The sequence below is a fragment of the Cucumis melo genome, chromosome 8 (assembly GCF_025177605.1).
Source record: "Cucumis melo cultivar AY chromosome 8, USDA_Cmelo_AY_1.0, whole genome shotgun sequence".
NCBI classification, from domain to species: domain Eukaryota; kingdom Viridiplantae; phylum Streptophyta; class Magnoliopsida; order Cucurbitales; family Cucurbitaceae; genus Cucumis; species Cucumis melo.
In genome coordinates, this window is record NC_066864.1 from 32,395,725 (window position 1) to 32,420,222 (window position 24,498).

Here is a 24,498-nt window from a genome sequence, read left to right on the forward strand (position 1 = left end):
ATATAATCCATATCTCATTGCAAATAATGACAAGCTTGGAAAAATCTTGATTCTCCATAATTTCGACTAACTAGTGCATTGAAAACAAAAGAATCTCACTATTGCTGTGATAGTAAATCTCAGGGTTGCTACCAAACTCAGTAAACCTTCCATCTGAAACTCAGTAAACCTCAACAATGGCAAAATAGAGACAGTAAAAAGAATTAAACTCGTTGTCTCTATGTATGAAGACATTAAAAAACAAAACTCTTGCACTTCTATGTGTCAAACTTATAACATACATAAACAAACCATAGAATGTAGTAGTTATAGCTTAGAAAACTCCTGCACTTCTATGTGACTACATTGCAATTATACTATCCTATTTATAAATCGAGAACAATTCAACCCTTGTCTTCATATATGTTTAATTCTTCTAAAGGCTAAAACTATATCATTCACATATGAGAATCAACAGGTACGAAGTAAGTAGTTTAACCTTTAACAAGATGGAAACAGAACTCATTATATTCAACGAGAAAATAGAGTTCTACTTTCCTTATGTTCAAACCATTGAATTATGAGAAAACGAACTTACAGTCTGAATAGGAATGCTAATTTTGAAAGCCTAGCGCAGAGATGCAAGGTTTTCCTTTTCTGGTCAAATCACAAGTTTCATTCCATCCTCTTTCATGTTGTAGCCTACTCTGCGATGTTCATGCGGCTAACCGATGAAAGTGATGAAAATCTCAAAAGTTCGAATGGAGTTGTTCGAGTGTAGCCGTTTGAGTGCAGCTGATTTGTTAACATCGAGGGTCGTCGCTAGAGTCGATCTTTGTCAAAGTTCATCAGCAGCAGTCGTCAGAGTCGATCATCGTCGAAGTTCATTAGCAGTCATCGTGAGAGTCAGTCGTCGTTGAAGGTCATCAGTGTCACAATCGTAACTTCTCAACACGATTGTGCGGCACTTGTTTAGCTCAATCAACAAATCAGCCGTTCGAAATTCGGAATCCACGGACAAACTCGCGGTATGATGTAGCCTCCCTCCTCGTTCTTGAGAAAATGTTTTTATAAAACGGGAAAGAGAAATTAAATAGTTGAAAACATCATAAAGAAAGCATTGAAGACTGTCAATTGCAAAGAAAATAGCTTAACTTGCAAAGAGTGCGACAAGGCTTGGGCGGGGGTCGGACTAGTCATGTACCCCCTATAGTACATATTGAGATTTTTGACCTTGGCACGTTTGCATATGAAAAAGCCGAAATGTCACACTGTGACTCGGCGACACCTAAACGGAAGAATTAACCTAAACTACTTTCAAGACATAAAGATAAAGTGATTTGGGGGTATTCGGGCATACGGCCATCGGTAAATAATACCTTGGATGATTATGCTCTTGACAATCAACAGCCGTAGTCATTCATGGCTGCCATCATTTTGCATCGTTCGTCGCTCCCGTGGCTGCTATAGTTTTAGGTTAGGTTTTCATAGAAGGAAAATGTGTGGAGATGAAGAGAAAAAAGGGGTTTTATATTTTCTTTTGTTAATTTTTTAATCAATCAATTTTTCAGATACGTCATTCTTGACATTTAAAAAATGTCAAAGCACATAAAATTATACTTGATATTTTTAAACTGTCAAGTATTAAGAAATAAAAATGAAAAATTATGCATTTTTTAGCTTTTTCGTTATTGTTGACGTTTTTTATTCTACTTGACAGTTTTTACTAAAAACGTCAAGAATTTCTAAACTATAAATGTCAAGTAAACCCAGTTTTGTAGTAGTGCAAAGAGATAGAGAGAACTTGAATGATGTGTGATGCATATTCAAGCATTTGATTAAATCATGCCCCTATCATGGCATACCTGAATGTGTATTGATGGAGCAGTTCTATTTTGGATTGAGTGAAGATACACAACAGACTGTTGGGGCTATGTTTGTAGGTGGGGAAATGCTTAGAAGTTCCTATAACGAGATCAGGGGTACGCTGGATGGTATGACCAACAACAGTCAAGAATGGAAGGATGACGGTTTTGGTTCGCAACAGGAAGACAGAAGAAATAGAGGAAACAAAGATAGAGATGATGGAGTGGATAGAAATGTTATAGTGGCACTGGAAGGACAAGTCACCGAAATGAGCAAGCTGCTCTAATCCATAGGTTAGCGCAAGTGAACTTCGGGGGCAGCTCATTTCATGTGGTGTAATAAGTAGTTGAGATGGATTGCATGGGATGCAGTGGTCCTCATAATACCGATGAATGCCCACTTAACACTGAAACAATTGCATATATTAAGAACAACCCTCACTCCAATACCTATAATGATGTAGTGGTCTTCAGAAAATTAGACATTTGAAAATTTTAAATTCTCATACTATAAATATTTATTTTTTAAAATTTTATTAAATATAGAAATAAAATTTCTTGGATCAAGAATCTATATCTGTATGTGCTAAGACGGATTACTGTTGACCAACGATCTCACCGCACTTCCTTGCGTCTTACTACCGGACCACAAACTTAGACACGGACGTACAGGCGGACGTAGAATCTGGATCTTCGAAATTGAATCTCTTGAATTCAACAAAATTTGACGAATAAAATTTATTGAAGAGAACTAAAAATTATCAAACTCTTCTCTCCTGGAAATGAAATTTGAAAACGAATTGAAAGGAATTTGAACTTTTATTGATGGCTCTGATACCAATTGCTCAATGCTAACCGCAAAGAGAAATCAGAAGCTCGAAGTCTTAGAGAATTGGCAGAGTAGGGTTTCAGAGATTTCAATCTCAAGTCTGCTTTCAAAGTACACAAAGCGAGCCCATTGCCTCGATCCAAACCTTAATGACGCTATCAAAATCCTCACTTCCTTTTAGATTCTTTAAGTTTTGTCGACTCTCCAGACAACTGGTACTAGATTCTTCAAGTGGAGTCATTCACTCACATTAACACACTAAAAAAACAATACAAGACTCGCTCTACTATTGCATCCAGATAAGAATCCCTATTTCGATTCTAAGGAGATGTTCAAACACATAGGCGAGGTGTATCATTTTTTATTCGACAAGGTTAGGAGGAAGGAAAGGGGGTAACTTTGGTATCTATAAAAATAAATTATCATTTTTTATTTGTCGAATATTATTAACAATTTTACCATATTTGCAATATACTAAATAAAGGTGATATGAGCTTAATTTTATTGAAAGATTTTGATGTCGGTGCAAAATTTCTACTACTAATTTACCTTCCACCTTTTAATACAATGGCTATTTATCATAAACCGTACACTAATTATTAATAATAAATAATAAGCAGAATTATAAGGCTTCCAACCATCTTGTAAAAAGTACCCTAATGGTATTTTTTTTTTACAATTAAGAACTAAAATGTGTTATAGTTTCATAGTAAAAAAAACATAATCATATTGGTGGTATTTTGTATGTGTATCAATAAGAGTTGTTCACGCTACTTTTGAAGATTTGCAGAAGAGTTGAAGAACAATACTTCAAAGTATTTTTCATTTATTATGTAGTGAGCATACACCAATCTATTGTATTATTTAGTTTTTGTGTTTTAATTTATTGAATTAAATTGAAGCAAAGTGATCACACGCTTCTGCACGTGATTTAATCCCTTTAATTAACCATATGCATAGATATTAAATCACAAAGGACTTCATCCTTATATCCTTATATCTTTCCAAAGTAAAAGGAATAAGAGTTTGTATGTTTACTTTCTCCTTTCTTTGTCGACCATTGAAGTTTATATAGTTTTAAATGTGGATGAGTTATACGTTGAAATATTTTTACATAAAGTCTACTTATCACATTTGTGCAACTTCCAATATCAACCACCAAGTTGTATGCGAAAAATCAAATATCCTCCAATTAGGCATCTTGTACGGAACATATTTATATAAACGAAACAAAATACCTCTATCTCACTTTTATTGTTTCGCAGCAAAATCTTTTAGTGGATGATTCTTCAATGAGTATGGTAGGTCATAAATTGGGAGAATTCGCACCCACTCGAAATTTTCGGGGCATGTGAAAAATGATAATAAACCTCGTCGTTAATAATTAATATTATGAAAAAAAAAGTGAATAGTGAATATAGGTACTTATCGTTCATTACCAAGAGGTAAACCTTATGAATTATGATAAAGAAGAGAAAAAAAAATCAATTTGAAGACGCTTTAGGTCAACATATATGTATGTCCTCTCACAAAGTGCGAAGAGTAATTGATAAGATTCGTGGACATTCCTACGAAGAAACAATGATGTTACTCGAACTCAGGACGAGACTTTCTGATCAAGAAAAATGAATATATTAGAATTTGAAAATTTATTGTAAATGACAAAACTGTTGAAAATATTGACAAAATATAATAGATTTTCACAAGGATGATAAATGAAATTGGAAGCGAAGCAACGAATTCATCACCAACACCGTCTTGCCTGAGGCATCGTTAGTGTGTTGTAAGAATAAAAAAAATTTAGTAATCAAATGCTTAATTAGTAAAGACAACAAAAATTGAATGGTCGTGATTGCCAAATTTCAATGAATCAAGACGGGGGAATAAAAGTATAGGAAAAAAAGTTCTAAAAAGTCTTGATTACCAAGGAGAGTTAAATATTTCAAAGATATGGGCTAATCCTCTATCTATTGCATCAAGTGAAAATATCACCTAAAAACCAAGATCATTCAATGTTTAGATTTGAACTAGAAGTAGTAGATGTAGCATGATGTATGTGTAAAGACAATTTATCCAAATCATCTAACAAAGCTTCTTCCATTGACATAAAAGAACACGAAAAATCATCCAAATGAGTTTAATAATTGTGTAGACATTTAAAAGATATATATTTTAATAACTACACTTTTTAGGTCTCTCTCGATACTAATACAATATACATTACAAATAGAAGTAAATATATATAAAAGACACAAGTAAAAGGTGCAAAAGTGGGGGGTGGGTGGTGTTATTTTAAAGTTAGTTAAGTCAGTTTTTTGAGGCGTGGCATGGGCCACGTGTCAGAAGGAGAAAGGAAGGAGGTGATTGGAGGAAGTGAATGACGGGGGAGGTTAGCATTGCTGAGATGGTTGAAGAGTTTGGGAAAACAAAGATTATAGCGAAGAGAGAGGAGAGTGATAAAATAAAGGGGTTTCGGACAGCGTAGACCATGGCGGTGCCGTTGCTTTCCTCTATAAGCTTTTTTGCTGAAACGCAACAACGCCCATTCTCTCACCAAAGGACAGAGCGACACACGCATACACTTTTAGAGAGAGAGAGAGAGAGAGAGATTCTCATTTCTTTCTCTTCTGTCGTTCAACTCCAAATCTTCATCCCCATTATTTGCTTCTTTATTATCCCTTCAATTCCTCCTCTTAATCATTCATCATTACGCCTACCCACAGAGTTTCCAACCATTTTTCTACCCTTTTTGACCCATTCCCATTTCTTCTTTCTTCCTCAAATGCTCATCCTCTTCCTCTTCTAGGGTTTTTCACTTCTCTTCTTTTGTGTATTCTGGTAACGTTAACTCTTCTTTCTTGCTTTTCACCTGTTTTTGAGTATTGAGTTTTTATTTAGAGATCTGTGTTGCTACTCTTTTCATTTTGATTGAAACTCCTCTTCTTTTTCACACATGGGTTTGCACTTTACTGGATTTGAAGTTGAGTATCAGCTGTATCGTGTTTCTTTTACTTTCATTTAATGTGTTTTGAACTTTTTCTTTTTATTTTTTCCCAGGTGCTAAATCCTCTATTATTGTCGTTAATTTGCTTGGTTTTTAAGCTTGGACTTCCTTTTCCCCATTTCAGAGTGGCTTATGGTTCCCACTTCGGAAGGCTTTCTTGATTTCTATCTCTGCTTCTATTGGTGCAGTATGCCTAAAAAGTCCAAGATATTGTAGAGCATTTTGGGGTTTTGTTTACCTTGACGATTTGTTACTCCCTTGACCATTCAAGCATATAGGAGGTTGCTGATCTCGGTTAGTTATTCTTTTACTCTCTACTTCCTCTTTTTATTGTTTAAGATTTTTCATTTTCTGTATGAAAAATTATGGTCAAGGTGTATTTGTTATAAGCATTAGTAAGTGAAAATTTCATTATTTTTACTAAATAAGTATGCACAGCAGAACATAAAGATAAGTCTGCATTTAATTCTTTCTTTGTAGAACTACAAGGCCTTTCACCATTATGCGCTGTTATTATAGATTGTTCATTTTAGTGAGCGATGTTGCATTTTCATTCAGTTTTTCTTTTGTCATATGTAACGAGTGATAACTAGCTCTGAATTATCTCTTTTCTCTCCATTACCTTGTCCGAGTAGGAACATTGCCTATATTTGGAGTAAGGATGCCAAGACTTATATAGTATAGTTTCTTCTCTTGGAAGTTTTTGTAGTTATTTATGAATATAACAAAATATTAGAGCATATCTGCGGTAGACCATCTGTGTCACGATTGACACAAATAGTAGTCTATCGTGGTTTATCATATATAGATTGTGATATTTTGTTGTATTTGTAAATATTTTAGTACGTTTAAAATATTTGAAAACATCCAAATTTTGTTATTATTATATTTAGATACTTCTTTCAATGTTGAAGGTTTCTGTAAAAAGTTATCACTTGATTGTATTACCTTTTTTTAGTAAATATTTCCTGAGTATTGAAATATTTTAGTTGCCTTTTCACTTTTGAATCTGCCTCTTCTATTCTTATGTTTTTTTATCGGCATTTTATTTTTTTAAAAAAACCTAAATTAGGGGTACTCAAAGGATGGCTGCTGAACTAGTCCACTCTGCAACAAGTGAGAAACTGGCTGAAACTGATTGGATGAAGAATATCCAAATCTGTGAATTAGTTGCTCATGATCAAAGGTGAGTCTTGTATATTCTCAAAGTATATTTTCCCACTTTTTTTGGTTTGATAAGGAAGAAACTCATTTGAAGTCTGCCTACAAAGCATGTGATGATAGATTAGGTTTTAAGTATGAGTTTGACTCCCAAGCCAGACTGCTTATATCAGATGTTGGATGACAATATCTCGTTATGCCTTTATAATATCTCATTGCCACAAGTTCTAGTCTTTGTAGAGGAGATGGTCTTATTACTCTTAGTTGTAAGATTTGTGCCACAATTTTGTCTCCTATAAGAAATGCATTTTATGAACATGTCATTTTCCTCAGTATCGGTTTCTTTTCTGTATTTGTGCAGGCAAGCAAAAGATGTCATAAAAGCGATAAAAAAACGATTAGGAAATAAAAATGCAAATACACAACTTTATGCAGTTTTGGTAAGATATTGGTACTAGTTACGTTAATTCTATTTTATATTTAATACAAAAGTCTGTGTGCCTCCTTTTCATGTTTTATGTACCAAATTCATTCTTTTAGGAAAAAGCATGCAATGAATATTAGGCCTTTTATCCTACATGCTTCCAATATTATTGGAGGTCCTTGAAGAGACGCCAGTTATCCTACATCACGTGTGAGAAAGAGCACAAAAGAGTATGTGGATGGTGAGGTGTAACTGGCACTATTGGCAATATACAAATATTAACATTAAGAATGGAGGAAGAGGGAGATTAGCAAATATTGGCAATATACAAATACAAATATTAACATTAAGAATGGAGGAAGAGGGAGAATAGAGGAGATAGTAAGGTTATTCTTCTTTCTCCCCTCTCTCCCTTCTCCTACCTTCTCCCCTTTGCGTCATCTCTTCCCCTCCTATCATCTTTCTCAGTTCTCCAGCGAGTGTCTAGCCTTTTATTTCGGCCGCTCATTTAGAACTAGAGATGGAAATAGAAAGTTGCAAAATAATCGACTTGTTTTACTGTATTTGGTTTGAGAATGGATTATTCCAAGTTGAAGATGTGGATGCCAACAAAATTCTGCCTTTATCAAATTTCGAACTTAGTTGGCTCCAAGAAGTTTTCTCAGAACTAAGCCAAAAACCAGAAAATCAATTCTTTCTCAAGCTAAGAAGCACGGACACTTCAGTTTGGATAGCGTGTCTGTGTCCGACACGTGTTGGACACTTGAACACTCTGACACTTGGTGGATACTTGCTAGTGCAACAAATGTATTAGACATGCATAGAATACTCGTTGAGTAGACTAAAAAGACACATATACGACATAATAATAACTTTTGAGCATGGAATACATCAAATTAAGTCTTTTAAGCATATAAATGCAACAATTCATTAACTATGAATTTTCTTTTACTATAAAAATGATATATCTATTTTAAAAATGAGTATTTTAATAAAGGTGACCTTGCCGTGTCGTGTCCTAGATTTTTAAAATATGGTGTGTCGCTGTGTCCGTGTCATGTCGTATTCGTGTCTCATATTCGTGTCCGTGCTTCTTAGTTCCCTAGAAAGAAAAGGCCGATAATGGAATAATAGAAGTATCTAAATTCATAACCACAAAAGGTTGCATATTGAGATTCACTGTTTGGTCCTATATTGGTGGTAGATCCTTCATTCATGTTCTTTCAGGTGAGGAAAAATAGGGTTGGAAAACTTTTATTCAATTGCTAGGAGAATTCAAATCGAAACTTGAATACTCAACGTGGATTTCATCCAATTCAATGTCAACAAAAGTCAACATGGGAAAGATATGAAGTCAAGGTGCACTTGGGAAGTCACACATATTCCTCTGTTTTTGACCTGGAAAAACAGAGCATGAGTTGTTACCGGATTATAAAGAATCCAAAAGTTCTCAAGATTGATTTCAACAATCTTTGGATTGTAACAAGACTGTTTGAGTTCGACGAAAGGTCAGCAATAGCTAGCTCACTAAAATTATACTTCGATATTGATGTCATTCTTAATACTTTGTCTGCAGAATGTGCCTTAATCCAATTGGATTAGAGTGAGTTGGAAGCTTTAGCTGAGTTCCCAGGGAAATGGCAAGAACGTGGTCAGTTTCATTTAAATTGAAAAGGGAACAAGCAAATACATGGTCGTCTGAATGTAATGAAAAGGTACGGCCGGTGGATCTCAATTAAAGACTTACCAATGGACTGTTGGAGCCGACAAACCTTTGAAGTTATTGGGTCTTACTTTGGCAGATTAGTATCTATAGCAAATGGAACTTTGAATCTTATTAATGTTGTTGAAGCAAAAAATCAAGTTAAAAGAAACTTACATGGCTTTATGCAAAGTAGTAATTTGTGAAAAAACTTGGAAGAAATGCACCACGGGGAGACGATCTGAATAAGCCAAAAGAATGCTGAAGCACAAAAAAGAACTCCATTCTTAAGTATAAATGTTCTATGTCTCTTAATATTCACGGGAGAATCTTCTTTTAGGACAAAACAAACATATGCACTTACTTTGATCTTTAGGCAAGTATCAATTCACAAAACTTCGACCGAAGAAATCAGCTACACGAGCGATATTAAAGGAGGTCTTCTATCGGATGAAATGATTTGGGAGAGTTTGAATAGATGAGACCTTTATGCTATCAATAGCAATTAGTGAGTCGTTGATCCCTCTCCCACGTGATGATAATTCTTGGAAAGACATTAGTCTGCAATTATTTTTCCTATCAACACCAACAACCTCTGCGTCTTGTATGAAAGTTGAGGCAACAGGTTTACATAAATAATTAATGATTTCAAACTGATTGAGATTCCGGGAAATTTGACGTTGTGTCATCATTGTTCTGATAGAAAACTCCATTGAGTAGGCCTGATTAAATGCTTCATCATGATGCTCCATGGTCAAAGGATTCCAGGATACTCCACCATGACATTCATTTCAATTGGGAAACTTTTATTGTTTAGTCATTTTAAGTCCAGCTAAGGAGAGTCAGGCGAGGGCTCTGTTTTTGCTTAGTTTAGATTTGTCTTTTAGTCTTTTGTTCAGGATAGGTTGCCGTTGTGGAGGTCTTGTGTTTTGTATCACTTTTACTAGCTCTATGTCATTTTACTTCTCTATTTTTTGGATATGATGAGGACGCTAAAAGGGTGTCAACCTAGTTGAGATGATCCCTAGTTCTTTAATGGATCATTGTACAACCCTTTTGTACTTTGAGTCTACCTCATTTTTCTAATAAACGAGCTTTGTTTCTTTTTTAAAAAATTGATATAATGAGTGAAACTAAAGCTTGAAGTACAAAGAAACAAAACTAAATACAACAAGAAAAAATGAACACAAAGGACCGACTCCAAAACAACTAATTCTAAAAGGACAAGCAAATACAAAGGGAAAATAAAAAGAACAGAGACAAAACATCCTAAAAAATAAACCATACAACTTTAGATAACAAACAAAAACCAAAACAAACAAGTCAAGAAGCTGTAGGTCAAGAAAAATTGCAAATCTTCCAAAAGAGGGATGAGACGGCAAAGATCGAGTTCCAAAAGCATAAGATGTCTTGCAAAATCTTGTTCAAGTTGAAATGAATAAACACAACTTCAGACTAACAAAATCCAAGAGAGCAATCTGAATAAATGTTAGCCCAAAATTATTTTTCTTTTGAAAAGGAGACAGTCTCTTTATTAATGTATTAATAATGAGACAACAACTATAGTACAAGAGAATTATACAATGAGTATGTAAACCATGGACTAGGAGGTGCACTTGGACATCTTAAATTTATTAAGGGGCCAGTGGGGGTATGTGCCCTCCTCACATTATTGGTTTTTGTATTTTAATATTAATTTTGAAGTTTTGAATTACAATATATACTAAATAATGCTTTATTTTTAATAAAATATGGTTGTAGTGTAGTGGTTGTGCCCCACCCTTACGACCAAAAATTGTGGATTCAAATCCAACATTTGCAATTTTTAACATTTGAATTTTTTAGTTGCGTTTATTATATAGTGCCCCACTGTATAAAATTTCTGAATTCGCCACTAGACACCCCGTAGCACTCTCATCCCATCCAAACAAGCTAAGACCCAAATAGAGGAGTAATGTCACGCCAAAATTAATTATAGTGGTGAACCAAAACAACTAGGTTGTCAGACCAAAATTAATTACAGTGGATTTTAGATGAGATGAGCTGGGATTTCAAAAAGGGGCAGAGGGGATTTAGTAGGAAACTTCTCTTTTGAAGACAAAAACTCTTCCCGGTCCTCATGAAATAGAGCAATCAAGTCCTCTCCCAAATGATCAGGTGAATCTTGAATTAAAACTTCCTTGTTGCCGGCTGAGTCCTTACAACTAACGCTAGAAGGATTCAACTTCGGAAGCATAACTCTTTTTCTTGCATGAGGACGAAAGAGAAATAGAAAGGTTTTTCACTTCGTAGCATCTTCATTGATTATATCTTCCTAATTCATGACTAAAAGGTTTCAAATAAGGCTTTACATTTGGAAAATAAAGTAAACTGGGGGGGGGGGGATGTACTTAAAATTACAAGGGTGGGAATTCTAGTCATGTCATGCCTCGCCCGACACGCGTCTTGAACCTCATTTTGCTACACCTCAAGATGAAATGCCATAATGGTAAACTTAAGTCCTTGCACTTAACTTTGATCGCCTAGCTTCCAATCAATTAACTTAATACGAACTTGATACTTAGACATTAGGCGATAATAAATGTATAAAGCAAGATATTAATAACGACTTCTCTTATTCCTTAATAATACGCGTTCGAAATATACATATTACTCACTTCCCCTAGATACATAAACTATGAAGTAAAATTTAAAACACCTTGCTCAACTTCGATGCATGTAGCTTGCCTTACTCAACCCAACTTGGCCTTAACCCCTGATTCCTTGAGGGAAGGGAAAACTTAAAACGTAAGTCAAAGATTACTGAGTGATAATTTTTGAAAATCTTTTTAGGCATACAATATATGTGAAATCATTTTCATAAACATGCCTCATTGCCTCTCATCGCCTTATTTCATAAAACATAAATCACACATTAGTCTTTCATATTCCTTCCTTCCAAGAACATGAACCATTCCCACGCATAGACTACTGTGATGTCCTTTTCATCAACAACATCCCTTGGAGAATTTTCTGGTTCACTTCCTGTTGCTTAGGCCACTAAGCTCAATACGCTCCTTTCATGCATTGGCCAGCTTCGTTCCACTATGCAGTCCTTTTTTACATGACTGCCTCTACTTCTTATGTGCACATAATAGTTAGCTTGATTGATAGAAAATAAGACTAATGATTTACTCACAAGCGTCCATACAATTATTAAACATAGAACTTTACTTTAAAACATAACACAAAGCTTTCTTTAGAAATCATTCTTTTCACAAACATTAACATATGAACAACATTACAACCAACAAGAAATTTAGAAGAAAGTTCTTAAAATCGTTAAGCAACTTTAGAAAAATCACTCACAAACTAATGACCTCTTCTCCTACTTATACTAATCCTAATTTGGATTAGTCATCCTTAAGTTCTTATAAACTTGCTAGCTCCTACTTAAAGTAACACATGTGTAAGCTTTATATTTCTCATGACCATGCTTAGCTTAAGTTCTTACATATGGCCCACTAATTAAGCATAATTAGGAAATTTCTCAGAAAATTCGTATTTCTCAATGCTTGACTTTAGCTCGTGTTGAACCTCTAAACGCCTACTGTATCTTGCTTGTAGATTCCTTGTGTCGCCTTGCTTAGCTCCTCACGCCTTCTTAAAAAATCATTTACAAACTTCCTTTCCAAATTCCTCTCTTCAAAATTTCTTACTTTTTGTTTGACCCTTCTATGGGTCTCACAAGTCATACGTGTGGCAGTGTTTAATAAGGTTTTGCACTTTGTAGCATTGACGAAAGTCTCCTTTAATTCCTTTCAAATTCCATTTCTTAATAGAGGTGTGTGGTTTACAAATGAAAGAAATTAGGCTTCCTTTACCCCAAATTAAGACTTAACTGAGGATCTAGGATATGATTTTAAGTTTCTTTGGTTATCTTTTTCAGTTTTTTATCATCCAAAGTTCTTTGGTTTTTTTTTATGAACCAAATAATTTTCATCGAGAAAGAATGAAAGAATACGAGGGCAAACAAAAAACTAGCCCAACAAAACACCCTAACTAACAGAAAGAGGACCAACTAAATAAAATGTTACCTATAGAGTAATTACAAAAGTGCTTCGAAATTGAAGCCTAAAGGAAAACAAGAAATCTAACCAAAGACCAAATCTCACTATGCTCCCTCTTTCTACCTGTAAAGACTTTTAGATTGTTCCTCTCACCCCAAATGTCCCAAATAACAGCACACACCCCGACCAACCATAAAACCCCCTCTATCTTTGAAAGGTGGATAGAGTAGGAACTACTCAATTGTTTCTTTGACACTCCTTGAGCCAGGAAAACTAACACTGAACTTATGCAAGAAAGAACTCCACACAACCCTCGCATAATGGAAGTCCTAGAAAAGCTGATCCAAATCTTCCTCCACCTTTCGGCAAAGCATGCAACAAAAAGGTTCGTCAAGCAAAATCCTCTTCCTAACAAGCCTATCCACGTTAACACGACCAAGCAAGACTTGCCAGATAAAGAAATTAACTTTCTTAGGAACCTTAGCCCTAAAAAACACATCAAAAACCGGTTAGATGGATCTAACAAAAGACTAAACAAGGATTTACACGTGAAGCCCCTACTAGGATTAGGATTCCACACACGAACATCGCGTGTCCTCTCTCTAAAGTTGCATCCCTCTCTAAAGTTGCATCCCTCTCTAAAGTTGAACCCCTCAAGCAAAGAAAGAAGGAGGCCACCTTCATCGCTTTCCTATTGGTCAAATTACGATGGAAACCAAAGGAAAAAGACTGGATTCTCCAAGCTAACCAGACAATCTGAGACCATACAATATTTGAGCAAGGATAAATGATAAAGATGAGGAAATAAAGAATAAAGGGTATTCAACCCTACCCACCGATCCTTCAAAAAGTATGCATCCTTACCATCCCCACATAATGAGTAAATCGAGAAAAAGTGGGAAGCTCAAAGGAAATATCCTTCCAGGGATTTTGGTGTATGCCTTTTAACTCCTATTAATCTTATGCCATAAAGAGTCTGATTCAAGAGAAAAGTGCCAGAGCCACTTAGCCAACAATGCTCTATTGCGGATTCTAAGATTGCCAATCTCTAACCCCCTTGATACACTGGACGCCCCACCATCTCCTAACTCACAAAATGGGAATCGTGAATTCGTCAACCCCCTCCCAAAGATTATCTCTCATGTACTTCTCCGTACTTTTACAGACTGGACTTGGGACCCTAATACACCGGTAAACCACTCAGAACAGATCTAATCAGAGTTACTCTCTTAGCTTTAGTGAAAAACCCTTTCTTTCGGTCTACCAACCTCTTACGAATTTTCTCACAGGATCCTAAAATGACACAACCCTCAGATTCCCCCAAGGGAGCTCAAGATAGAGCGAAGGGAAGGAACCAACCTCACAATCAAACACTTCCGCTCACCTCTATAACTCAACAACATCCATATTAATACCAAAGATAGTGCACTTGCTTCTATTGATTCTCAAACTAGACATCTCCTCAAAGAAAGCAACCATTTAATTGAGAGCAAGAAAGGACTCCTCTTTTCCGAAACAAAACAACACAGTATCATCCAAAAATTGTAGATGCGATAATGTCACTTCATTGCTACCAATCCTAAAAGTTCAACAATATTTCCTTCAACCCCTTTACTTATAAGCCGACTTAAGATATCCACAGCGAGTAAGAACAAGAAAGGGGACAAAAGATCCACTTGTCTAAATCCTTTGAAGCTTGTATTGATCCTTTGGGAGTTCCATTGATGAGAATTGAGTACTTCATGTTCCAACACCCCTACACATCCACATTCACCAATTTTTTGAAAAGGAAATGAGTCTCACGATTATTAATATTGAAAAATAAAAGAATAGAGAGACAACCCAATTTACATGAGGATTATACAAGGAGCAATTGGGGGAATCAACAGCCCCTTAGCGCCCTCATCATATCCCAGAAGCGAAAATAAAACCCTTATACTAGGTTTCTATTCTCAATACAAGATCAAAAGAAAAGGCCACACATACAAGGCCAAACATAATGATAAAATGATCTGTCCAAACTGAAACATAAAACATAGGTAGCAGCGTGAGAACAAAGAAGTATAATCCTTGATTGAGCAGAAAACTGGTTGAAGCAGAGGGTTGATCCGGAAGGCATAATGATCGAGGACTTCAAAGTGGGGAAGCTATAAAGGCTGGCCAATTTGGTAAAATTTCCTGTGAAGAGTAATCCTGAAAATATTTGGATAATGAACACCATGAAGATATGTTCAAACGAATAGAATCATAATGATCCATCCAAGTCGATGGTTTATCATGGAAAACTCTTTGGTCTCTTTCAAACCAGATCTCAACTAAGAGAGCGTTTACCCACAACAAATCCGCTGTCTTCTTCTTCAAGGCTGGACCGACAAGAATTTGAGTCACATTGTTCTTAAAATCTTGATCAAAAACCCAACAAATATTGAATGCTTGTAGAAGGTGGAACCAACATTTAGATGCAAAGACACAGTCAACTAAAAGGTGCTGGATATTTCCCATCCACATTATACATTTATAGCCAAAACTTTTTTCATCTATCACTCGGTCCAAAAATCCCAATCCACATGGTCATACGCTTTCTCAAAGTCAAGTTTAAGTATAACGCCCTCCTTTTTCTTTGACCTATACTCTTCTATAGCCTCATAAGCTATAAGAGCTTGATCTAAAATCTGCTTTCTGTCAAAAAGGCACCCCGAGTGTCAAAGATCGTCGATGACAACACTTTCCTTAGCCGATTAGCGAGAACCTTAGCCAAAATCTTATAAACACTGGTAATAAGGCTGATAGGTTGGAACTTCTTTAGTCTGTTGGCATTTTCCTTTTTAGGGATCAGACAAATGAATGTCTCCGCCATCAAGCTGTTCAAAATGCCTCTTTCAAAGAACTCCTTAAAACCCCCTCCAAATCCCTTTTGATCATATTCCAGTTCTTTTGGAAGGCCATAGAGAACCAATCGGCCCCAGGATATTTGTTACATTCAGAACTGAAGATAGCCTTTTTAATCTCTTGTAAAGGTAAACAGCACCACCAACACCTTATCTTCCCTAGACAAAGTAGGAAATCAATACCTTTTAGAAAAGGCTTAATCCTCACTTCAGGACCAAAGAGATTTGACAAGGATTTTATAATTTCCTCCTCAATGTCCTCACTATCTCTTGTACTAGCCCCATTGTCAAGAAGCAAGAGATCAATTTTTATTCCTTCTCCCATTTGCCACTCTATGGAAAAATCCAGGATTATGTTAAGACACTTAACAATAAAACACCTTACACACTAACTAATGGCTGAAACAGAGACAGTACTATGCTAGTTATTTATATAGCCATAATAGCATGAAACAGTCACAAGAAGATAAGGAAAACAAGAACAAATAACCATAAAGTTCATACTAGCCCTCCACAGTGAGCTGGGAATTCCCAGAGGCTACGGCAGCCTTTACACCAAATGGAAAACAAAATATGACCTCCCATCAAAAAGGCCTAAATGACCCTCTATATAGCACTCTTCAAATTCCTCCCTGCGGGCCCCACAACATGATCCACCTGCAAACTTTTTTTTCAGCACCTTTTCTTTCCAATAACTAATCATTTAATTACCTTTTTACCCCTTTTTTTATATGTATTAATCATGGGAGGTCTTACAGATTACAATCCCCTTCCTCAGGCCATTTGATTTTACACTTTTGGTTCCAACTCACCCTTTCTTTTCTAATCAACTCCGCATGAGCCTCTTTTAAACTAATCCTCTCTTCCTTAAGACCACGTTCAAGGAGACCTTCTGCCTCAATAGTGTCAATCTCATCGATCCTAGCTGTAACTTCTTTTTTCTTCAATCTAATGTCTCCAAAAACCTCTATAATCCACACTTTAAACTTACCCTTTAAACACGTCAACTTCCCCATAAACCGAAAACCTTTCCATCCTCCTTGAATTTGATCATTCCATCAATCTGGCATATTTGCTTTGAAAGACGAATTCAGAAAGGAAATGAACCCCACTTGAGCATACCATTTGTTAAATGGGAAGGATTGTTGAAGCAAGATAATGGTTTTTTTTTTTTTTAAAGTGAGATTTCATTTTGACCTTTTTCTTTGTATTTTCTTTTCTTTCTTTTATCCTTTTAGAATTCTGTTTGAAGATTTGGAGCTTTGATGGGCTTTTTCAATAGTACACATGCAACATTTTTTTTCCTTTTTGATGAGATGGAAGATTTTAGCAAGTCTTCCCAAGCTCGTGCTTGTTTTCTTAAATCAAGCTTGAAGCCGCTTGACTGGTTATCTTGTCTTGGTGTTCTCCTTTCCATTCATTTTTTGAAGCCATTTAGGATTAAGTTTTTAGATGATTTGGGGTGCTTTTTTTGAAAGTTCTTTCCCTGTGCTTTTGTATTTTTTTCTTGTTTTGGTTGGTTTCTAGAAGGTTTTGTCCAGCTCATTGAAATTTTTTATGTTCTCTCTTGTTTTGGTTTTTGTTGTATGTGTTTTTTTGGTCCTTTTTGCTCTTGGTAATCTTTTGTTCTTTGAGCTTTAGTTTTATTGAAAAATAAAGATGAAGAATACGTGGAAATCTTAATACAGGGAGGAAAACCACGATATGTATGTTTCTTATTATTTTTTTGATAATCATAAAGGTACATAATGGGGGAAATTAAAGGCAACACAAGCTTAATTAAAAGAATAAAAAATTAGGGCAAAGTAAATCTTAGCTACCCCTGGGATTTCATCAAGGTCCAATCCCACTATTTCTATCACTCTCCCTCAAGTTGGGAGGTAAATGTTAGAAAGTCCTAACTTGCTAACACATGAATCAAAGCTTTGTCTGAGGAGCCCCTTTATAAGTATATCAACAATCTGTTGGCTCGAGGGTATTTAAAGGATGTAGATGCTACCGTTGTTCAGTCTCTCTTTGATAAAGTGTCTATTAATCTCCATATGTTGGGTTCTATTATGTTGGACTAGGTTATTGGAAATGTTGATAGTTGGCTTGTTACCCAAAATAGTTTCATTGGCATCTCATAGTCCTGATTGGAGCTAGATTTCCTTATAGATTCCCAAACTCATAGCTTCATATTCAACTTCAGTGCTACTTCTAGCCACAACTCCTTGCTTCTTGCTTCTCCAAGTAACGAGATTGCCCAACACAAAGGTGTAGTATTTTTAGGTGGATTTCTATCAACAATATGTCTTGCCCAGTCAGAGTCTGTATAGGCATCGATGCACCTTTTGTCAGTCTTCCTGAATTTCAACCCTTTACAAGGTGTTGCTTTTAAATACCTTAGAATTCTGTTAACAACCTCCATGTGGTCTTTATAAGATGCCTGCATGAACTGATTGACAATACTCATAACATAGGAGATGTCTGGCCTAGTGTGAGACTGGTAAATCAACTTTCCCTCAAGGCACTTATATTTCTCTTTATCAACAGAAATTTTGTCACCTGAGTTTTCAAGTTTGGCATTGAACTCAATGGGCATATTAGCAGGACGACATCCCATCATACCTATCTCAGTTAATAAATCAAGGTTGTACTTTCTTTGAGACACAGAGATGCCTTATCTGGACCTAGCAACCTCCACTCCAAGGAAATACTTCAAATTCCCTAAGTCTTTAATTTCAAATTCAACCCCATCTTTTTTAGTTGGATGATTTCAATGGTGTCATCCCTAGATGGCACAATGTCATCACCATAGACAATCAAGACAACATTTCTCCCAGTTTGGAGACCTTTGTGAACAAAGTGTGATTGGAGTGCCCTTGATTGTATACCTGAGACTTGACAAAAGTGGTGAACCTATCAAATCGAGCTCTCGGTGACAGTTACAACCTATACAAAGACTTTCGAAGCTTACAAACCTGATTATCAAATTGAGCTTCAAACCCTGGAGGGGAAAATGTCTTTATTTACAGCAGTTGACAACAAGACTCTAACAATATTTGACTTTGCAATAGGGGAAAATGTCTCAGAATAGTGAACACCATAAGTCTGAGTAAACTCTTTTTAACTAATTTGGCCTTATGTTTGTCAAGGATATCATCTGCTCTGTACTTGAGTACATATACCCATTGCATCCCACGGTCTTGTGCCCCTTGGGAGTGTGTAGAGATCCCAGGTCTTGTTCTTTTTCAGGGTTTTCATTTCTTCCATGACACCAGTCTTCTATTTAAAGCATTCTAAAGCAAGGTGGATATTCTTGGGTATCGTGGTAGAGTCAAGGTTGACAATGAATGCCTTGAACTAAGGTGAAAGGTTTTCGTACGAAACATAATTATAGATTAAGTGCTTAGTACAGGACTTGGTACATTTCCTCAGTGCAATAAGGAGGTCAAGCGATGGATCATACTTACTGATGTTTCCTGGATGGTCTTGCTTGGTTTTGTTTTCGGTGAACTCTATAATGACCTCACTTTTATGTTGTGATGACCACCCTTCTCAACCATGTTTTCAGGGGCATCTGTCTCGAACCTATCATTCTCAAATCCGTCATTTTCACCCACCTTACTGTTAGTATGAGAGCTAGTGGAATTCGTCTCGAACTTGTCATTCTCATTGATTTTGTTATTAAAATGTGAGTCAATAGAGTCAGTCATATCTTGATCTCATAAAGGTTTAGAATCCTGGACCGGAGTCGGCTAAACACCAGAGGCCCAACTTCCATTCTGAGATTCCTCCTATAGTAGGTTCTCTAGGGAGCTTAATTTGTAGGTAGGACTGTACTGTGGGGATTTAGATCAGGTAAGGTAACCACAATACGACAGGTAGACTCCAAAGGAACCATGTAGTTAGACTCTTCACTCACACAAACCCTATGAAGTAGGCTATCAGGAAAGAAAGGACGATCCTCAAGAAAGGTGACATCCATGGTAACAAAGTACCTACAGGAAGATGGGTGGAAACGTTTGTAGCCTCGTTGATGTAGAGGATACTCAACAAACACGCACGCTTGTGCCCGAGGAGAGAATTTAGTTCGGTTAGGCCATGGCTATGACATAGGCTGTGCACCTGAACACCCGAAGGAGAACATTGGAGATGAGACAGGTGGTGTCTGGAGGTGTACAACACGCGAAGACATTTGGTTGATGAGATGAGCTACAGTAAGAACAACATCACCCCATAGATAGGAAGGAAGGGAAATATACAACATAAGGGAATGAGCACCTTCCAAAAGATGACGTTTCTTTTGCTTGGCAACCCCATTCTGTTGGGGGTGTAAGCACATGAACTTTGATGAACAATTCCTTTAGACCACAAACACTCGTTAAAGGGTGATTTTGAAACTCATGACCATTATCACTACATAGGATTGCAATCTTTGTATTGAATTGCGTTTCTATGGTGTGATAGAAGTCCTGAATGTAGAAACGACGTTGGTTTTGTTAGAGATAAGGAAAACCCAAGTAGGACGAGTATGGTCATCAATAAAGGTCAAAGACCACCTTTTTTAGAGGAGGTAGTGACCTTGGATGGTTCCCAAACATCATTATGAACAAGAGTGAAAGGTTGGGTTGGCTTGTATAGTTGTGAGGGAAAGAAGACTTGATGCTGTTTGGCCCTAACACATACATCACAAGCTAAAAAATTAACATCAACCTTATAGAAAAAATGAGGAAGAAAATGTTTCATGTATTGAAAGTTAGGGCGGCTTAAATGAAAATGCCACAACATACCATCTTTTTCAAAAGTAGTAAAGTATGAAGATAAAAAATCATGCCTAGAACTGCTACTTGAGGAGGCATCATCATCAAATAGGTAGAATACCCTATTGTGTTGGCAAATGCCGATCATTCTCTTTAAGCTCAAGTCTTGAAAGGAAACATAATCGGGTGAGAATGTTGCTTTGCAGTTCAGTCCACTAGTAATCTTGCTTACAGACAGAAGATTATAGGAAATTTGGGGCACATGCAACACATTGTGCAAGGTTAATCCTTCAAAAAGAGTAATCTGCCCCTTACTGGCAATGGGAGCCAAGGAGCCATTTGCAAATTTTATTTTCTCGTTCTCAGCACATAGAATGTAGATCATAAAATTCTTGGAGAAACTTGTCAAATGATTTTTGGCGTCAGAGACCAGGATCTAGGGGTTCTTCCCATCGATACTAATAAGACTGAAGGATTGAGGTATACTTGTCTGAGCAATAGCTCCTAGTGTAGTCGGATTGGAATCTCTAGGTGGTTGAGAGGGGCTGGCATACTCACTGACATAAGTTCGCCTCGGGTTCTGTTTGTCGTCGATAGAGTGTTTCTTACCTTTGATGGGGGACGACCATGTAACTTCCAACACTGTTGCTTGGTATGCAACCGTTTCTTGCAGTGCTCATAGATAGGAATGAGTTTTCCATTGTGCCTCTCACTGTCATGGCTAGGGTACTTTGCACTGAAGGCAACAAAATCAGTAGCGGGGGTCGTCAGACTACTCATAACACTGGTACAATCCTCCTCAAGGCGAACCTTAGAACAAACCTCCATTAGAGAGGGTATAGGTCTCTGACCCAGTATATGTCTGCAGGCAATATAGAACTTAGAGTTGATACCGGCAAGAAAAACATAAATCTTGTCAACCTCTTCGATCTTGAACTACTGTATGCCATTGTTGGGACAATTCCAAACAATTTCTCTGCATAGGTCCTTTTCCTATCAGATAAGGGAGAGTTTGTTAAAAAACACCTCCCACTCAACCCTTTTATGTCTTCAAATATTAGCTATTATCCTACTACAAAATTCACTTCTTTTGGTTTCCATCTGAATGACAATGTCTGAATCCTCTTGGCAAAGTATTTCCTTAACAAGCCTCCTTTTAGTCTGGCCCTCAGACCCCTAACGTTCGAAGAAACGATTCTTAACATTTACACCGAGCAAACCCTACCTTTAAAGAGGCTCTCTTACCACCCTAATTAATCGAGCTATCCAACATCTTTAACTCCCTAGTCATCCTATTGCTGCCTTCTCTCAATTTCTTCTCATCTCTTAGCCCTCCTAATAATTCCGTTAATCGTTTTTCCTTCTTTGGGCTCCACTTTCTTAATGTCCACCGTAGCTTACGTCTCCCACCACTCAAATCTTTTATTTTCACTAGGCAAGGCACCTTGCTTACTAGAGGGGATTTGCTGATCATAAGAATCACCAATAGAGACAATGTTGGTAAGAAGCACCCCACCAACTTCTGAATTGACTCCCACAGCTTGGGCCATTTGATTAAACACCGGCCACCTCTCTTCCAAAGAGTAAACAGGTGCAAAGGGTAAGGCACAACCCACACCTCCTTGATAAGGATACAGATTCACAAAGACAAGAGAAGAATACAGACACTCAATCCTAGGTTGCCTAATCTCCATTCAAATTGCACTGAACCAGAGAGAGAAATCGAGGGGAGAAGACTCCACCATCTCTTTCAAACCCACTGAAGGACAAGGAACCAAAGGAAGGGTACTTACTTGTTTTGTTCCACCGCATTTGAAACCCACCTGATAGGTGTTGGGAAGAGACCCATTTGCCTGGTCAATGAGAGCAACATCCTCCGAAGGCACTTCCACAATATTCAAATTGCAATCCACATTCTTCGACGAAAGGACTTGATTCATCATCATTTCAGATTCCCTCTCTGGTTAACAGCCATTGTTGGTTTCAGAGATTTAGACTGCTTATCGGGCATCGACGACGAAAAGATCTTTAATTCTGCCATCTCCACTTCTGAACATTTCATAAGCACCGACGTCACGGAAAAGGAGTCATCTTCTGACTAACTAATGATCGATGGGTCTGAACCATAATCACCTTCACTCTTCTTCATCAAAACTTGTATTCGAAGGCCCGCCACCCATCTCCTCTTCCAAAGAGCCCCTGGTTTTCTTTAGCCTGGATTGTAGAGTTAAAATCAAGCTTTGACTTTTGTTGTCTGGATCGTAGAGTTAAAATCAAGCCTTGACTTTTGTTGAACAGAGCTAGGGCCGAATTCTTTAACTTGAGTCACCTCCTAGGCCTTCATTCTAGACATTGGAGGCCTTTTTCTGATATTTCCTTTGCTTAACAGATCCCTTCTCCGGGCCCTTGGAAAATGCTCCAAAGAATCTGTGAAGTTCGAAACAATTTGGCCCGTCTTCAAACCACACCCACAGCCCACTTCAAAAGCACTCCCTAAGTCAACCCTCTTCTTTTCATGCTCATAGTGGGCCTTACCCCATTCAGCCTAACACCTTTAGAATAATTCAAATTTGACTTCCTTCTTCCCTCCTATTTTGACCTAATGACAGACTGAATGATCAGAGGGCCGCTACATCCGTACCATCTTTTGACAGTAACTGAACCTCACCTTCTTGACTCCAGCCAATGCAAAACCTCGACGAAAATGAGAACTCTTGGTAATTTACGATACAACACGCCAGAACAAATCCATCCTCATTGCCCAAGGCTTTGAAACACACTTCCCTCATCCAATTGGATTTAAAGAAAGGGTCTTCTTCTTCATCAGGACCACCACATGGAACCACCTATGATTCTATAAATTCCCTCCTTCATAAGAAAGGGGAACATCAAGGGCTGTAACCCACCCCCAACCAAACACCTACTTTCTCTCCTCTTTAATCAACGAAAGTCCTAAGGGTGAAAAGAGAAACCATTAGTTCTGGACAATGACCCAACCCTAATGAGTTTTTGGCCTCCGAATCTGACCCACCAATTCCCACTGCAAGATTTGCACAAAATTTTTTAAAGTTGCAGCAAATAACCGGAGGCTGCTCAAGCAACTGCTTCAGGGCCCCCCAATCTGACGAAGCTCTCAATTTCTTAATTATAACTGTTGATTTCCATTCAAATGCAAATTCCACGTCCTTTCCACTTTCATCTGTTCTTCTCCTTACCATCTTTCCCAACCCTTTGAATGCTTCTCGATTCTGATCCCTCATGTCTCTTATTTTTCTTTAGCAAAGTTACCGGCAGCTAAAAACATTCTTTCCCTTTCTTCGCAAAACCTTAGCTGGTTGGGACATGGAGCCTGTCTTCTGATTGATTGTACCTGACCACGGAAGCAAAGCTGATATCTCCCCTGCCAAAGATCTCCAGCCACTTCCTCTGCTCCCTTCTGGTATGAAGATTCTTGTTTTCCTTTCCTTAAAAGATTCTAGTGATAATATAGCAAACCTACCTTTTTCATTTTCCAACACTTGAAAGAAAATAATGGCGAACTCTAACCTTCTTCGCCAAAAGACCATAGAATTATTCGCGCCTGCAGCACCCACTAAACAATCCCTAACCCAAGCCGAGGTGCCGAAATCCAGCTCCAGTTTACCAAATATCCTTCCATTTCTTTCCTCTATGTAAATCTTCCTCGCCTTCACCATAAACCCAACCAAAAATTCCTTCCTATCGATCTTGAGCTTTCCCATCTCTTTTAGATTTTCTCACATTTTGAGAGAAAAGTTAGAGAGAAGTTATCAGAAGTTCTCCGGTTGAAGCTTCCTTTGAATTCAGTGTATCTTTCAGTGGGTGCACTATTTT

At 37.2% G+C, this 24,498-nt stretch overlaps 1 protein-coding gene across 3 annotated transcripts in view; it reads left to right on the plus strand.

The window, feature by feature from the left end:
- The first annotated feature begins 5,131 nt into the window (after positions 1–5,131).
- Positions 5,132–24,498, plus strand: part of LOC103491258 (TOM1-like protein 5) — a 52,294-nt gene continuing 32,927 nt past the window's right edge. Inside the window, exons 1-4 of one of the 3 annotated variants that reach the window (XM_051089378.1) lie at positions 5,132–5,511; positions 5,731–5,970; positions 6,750–6,863; positions 7,200–7,278. In XM_051089378.1, the coding sequence (XP_050945335.1) occupies positions 6,763–6,863; positions 7,200–7,278 (180 nt within the window). In that variant the 5' untranslated portion in view covers positions 5,132–5,511; positions 5,731–5,970; positions 6,750–6,762. Of the gene's footprint in view, positions 5,512–5,730; positions 5,972–6,749; positions 6,864–7,199; positions 7,279–24,498 lie in introns of all 3 variants that reach the window. The other 2 variants (XM_051089377.1, XM_008451137.3) reach the window with 2 other exon arrangements.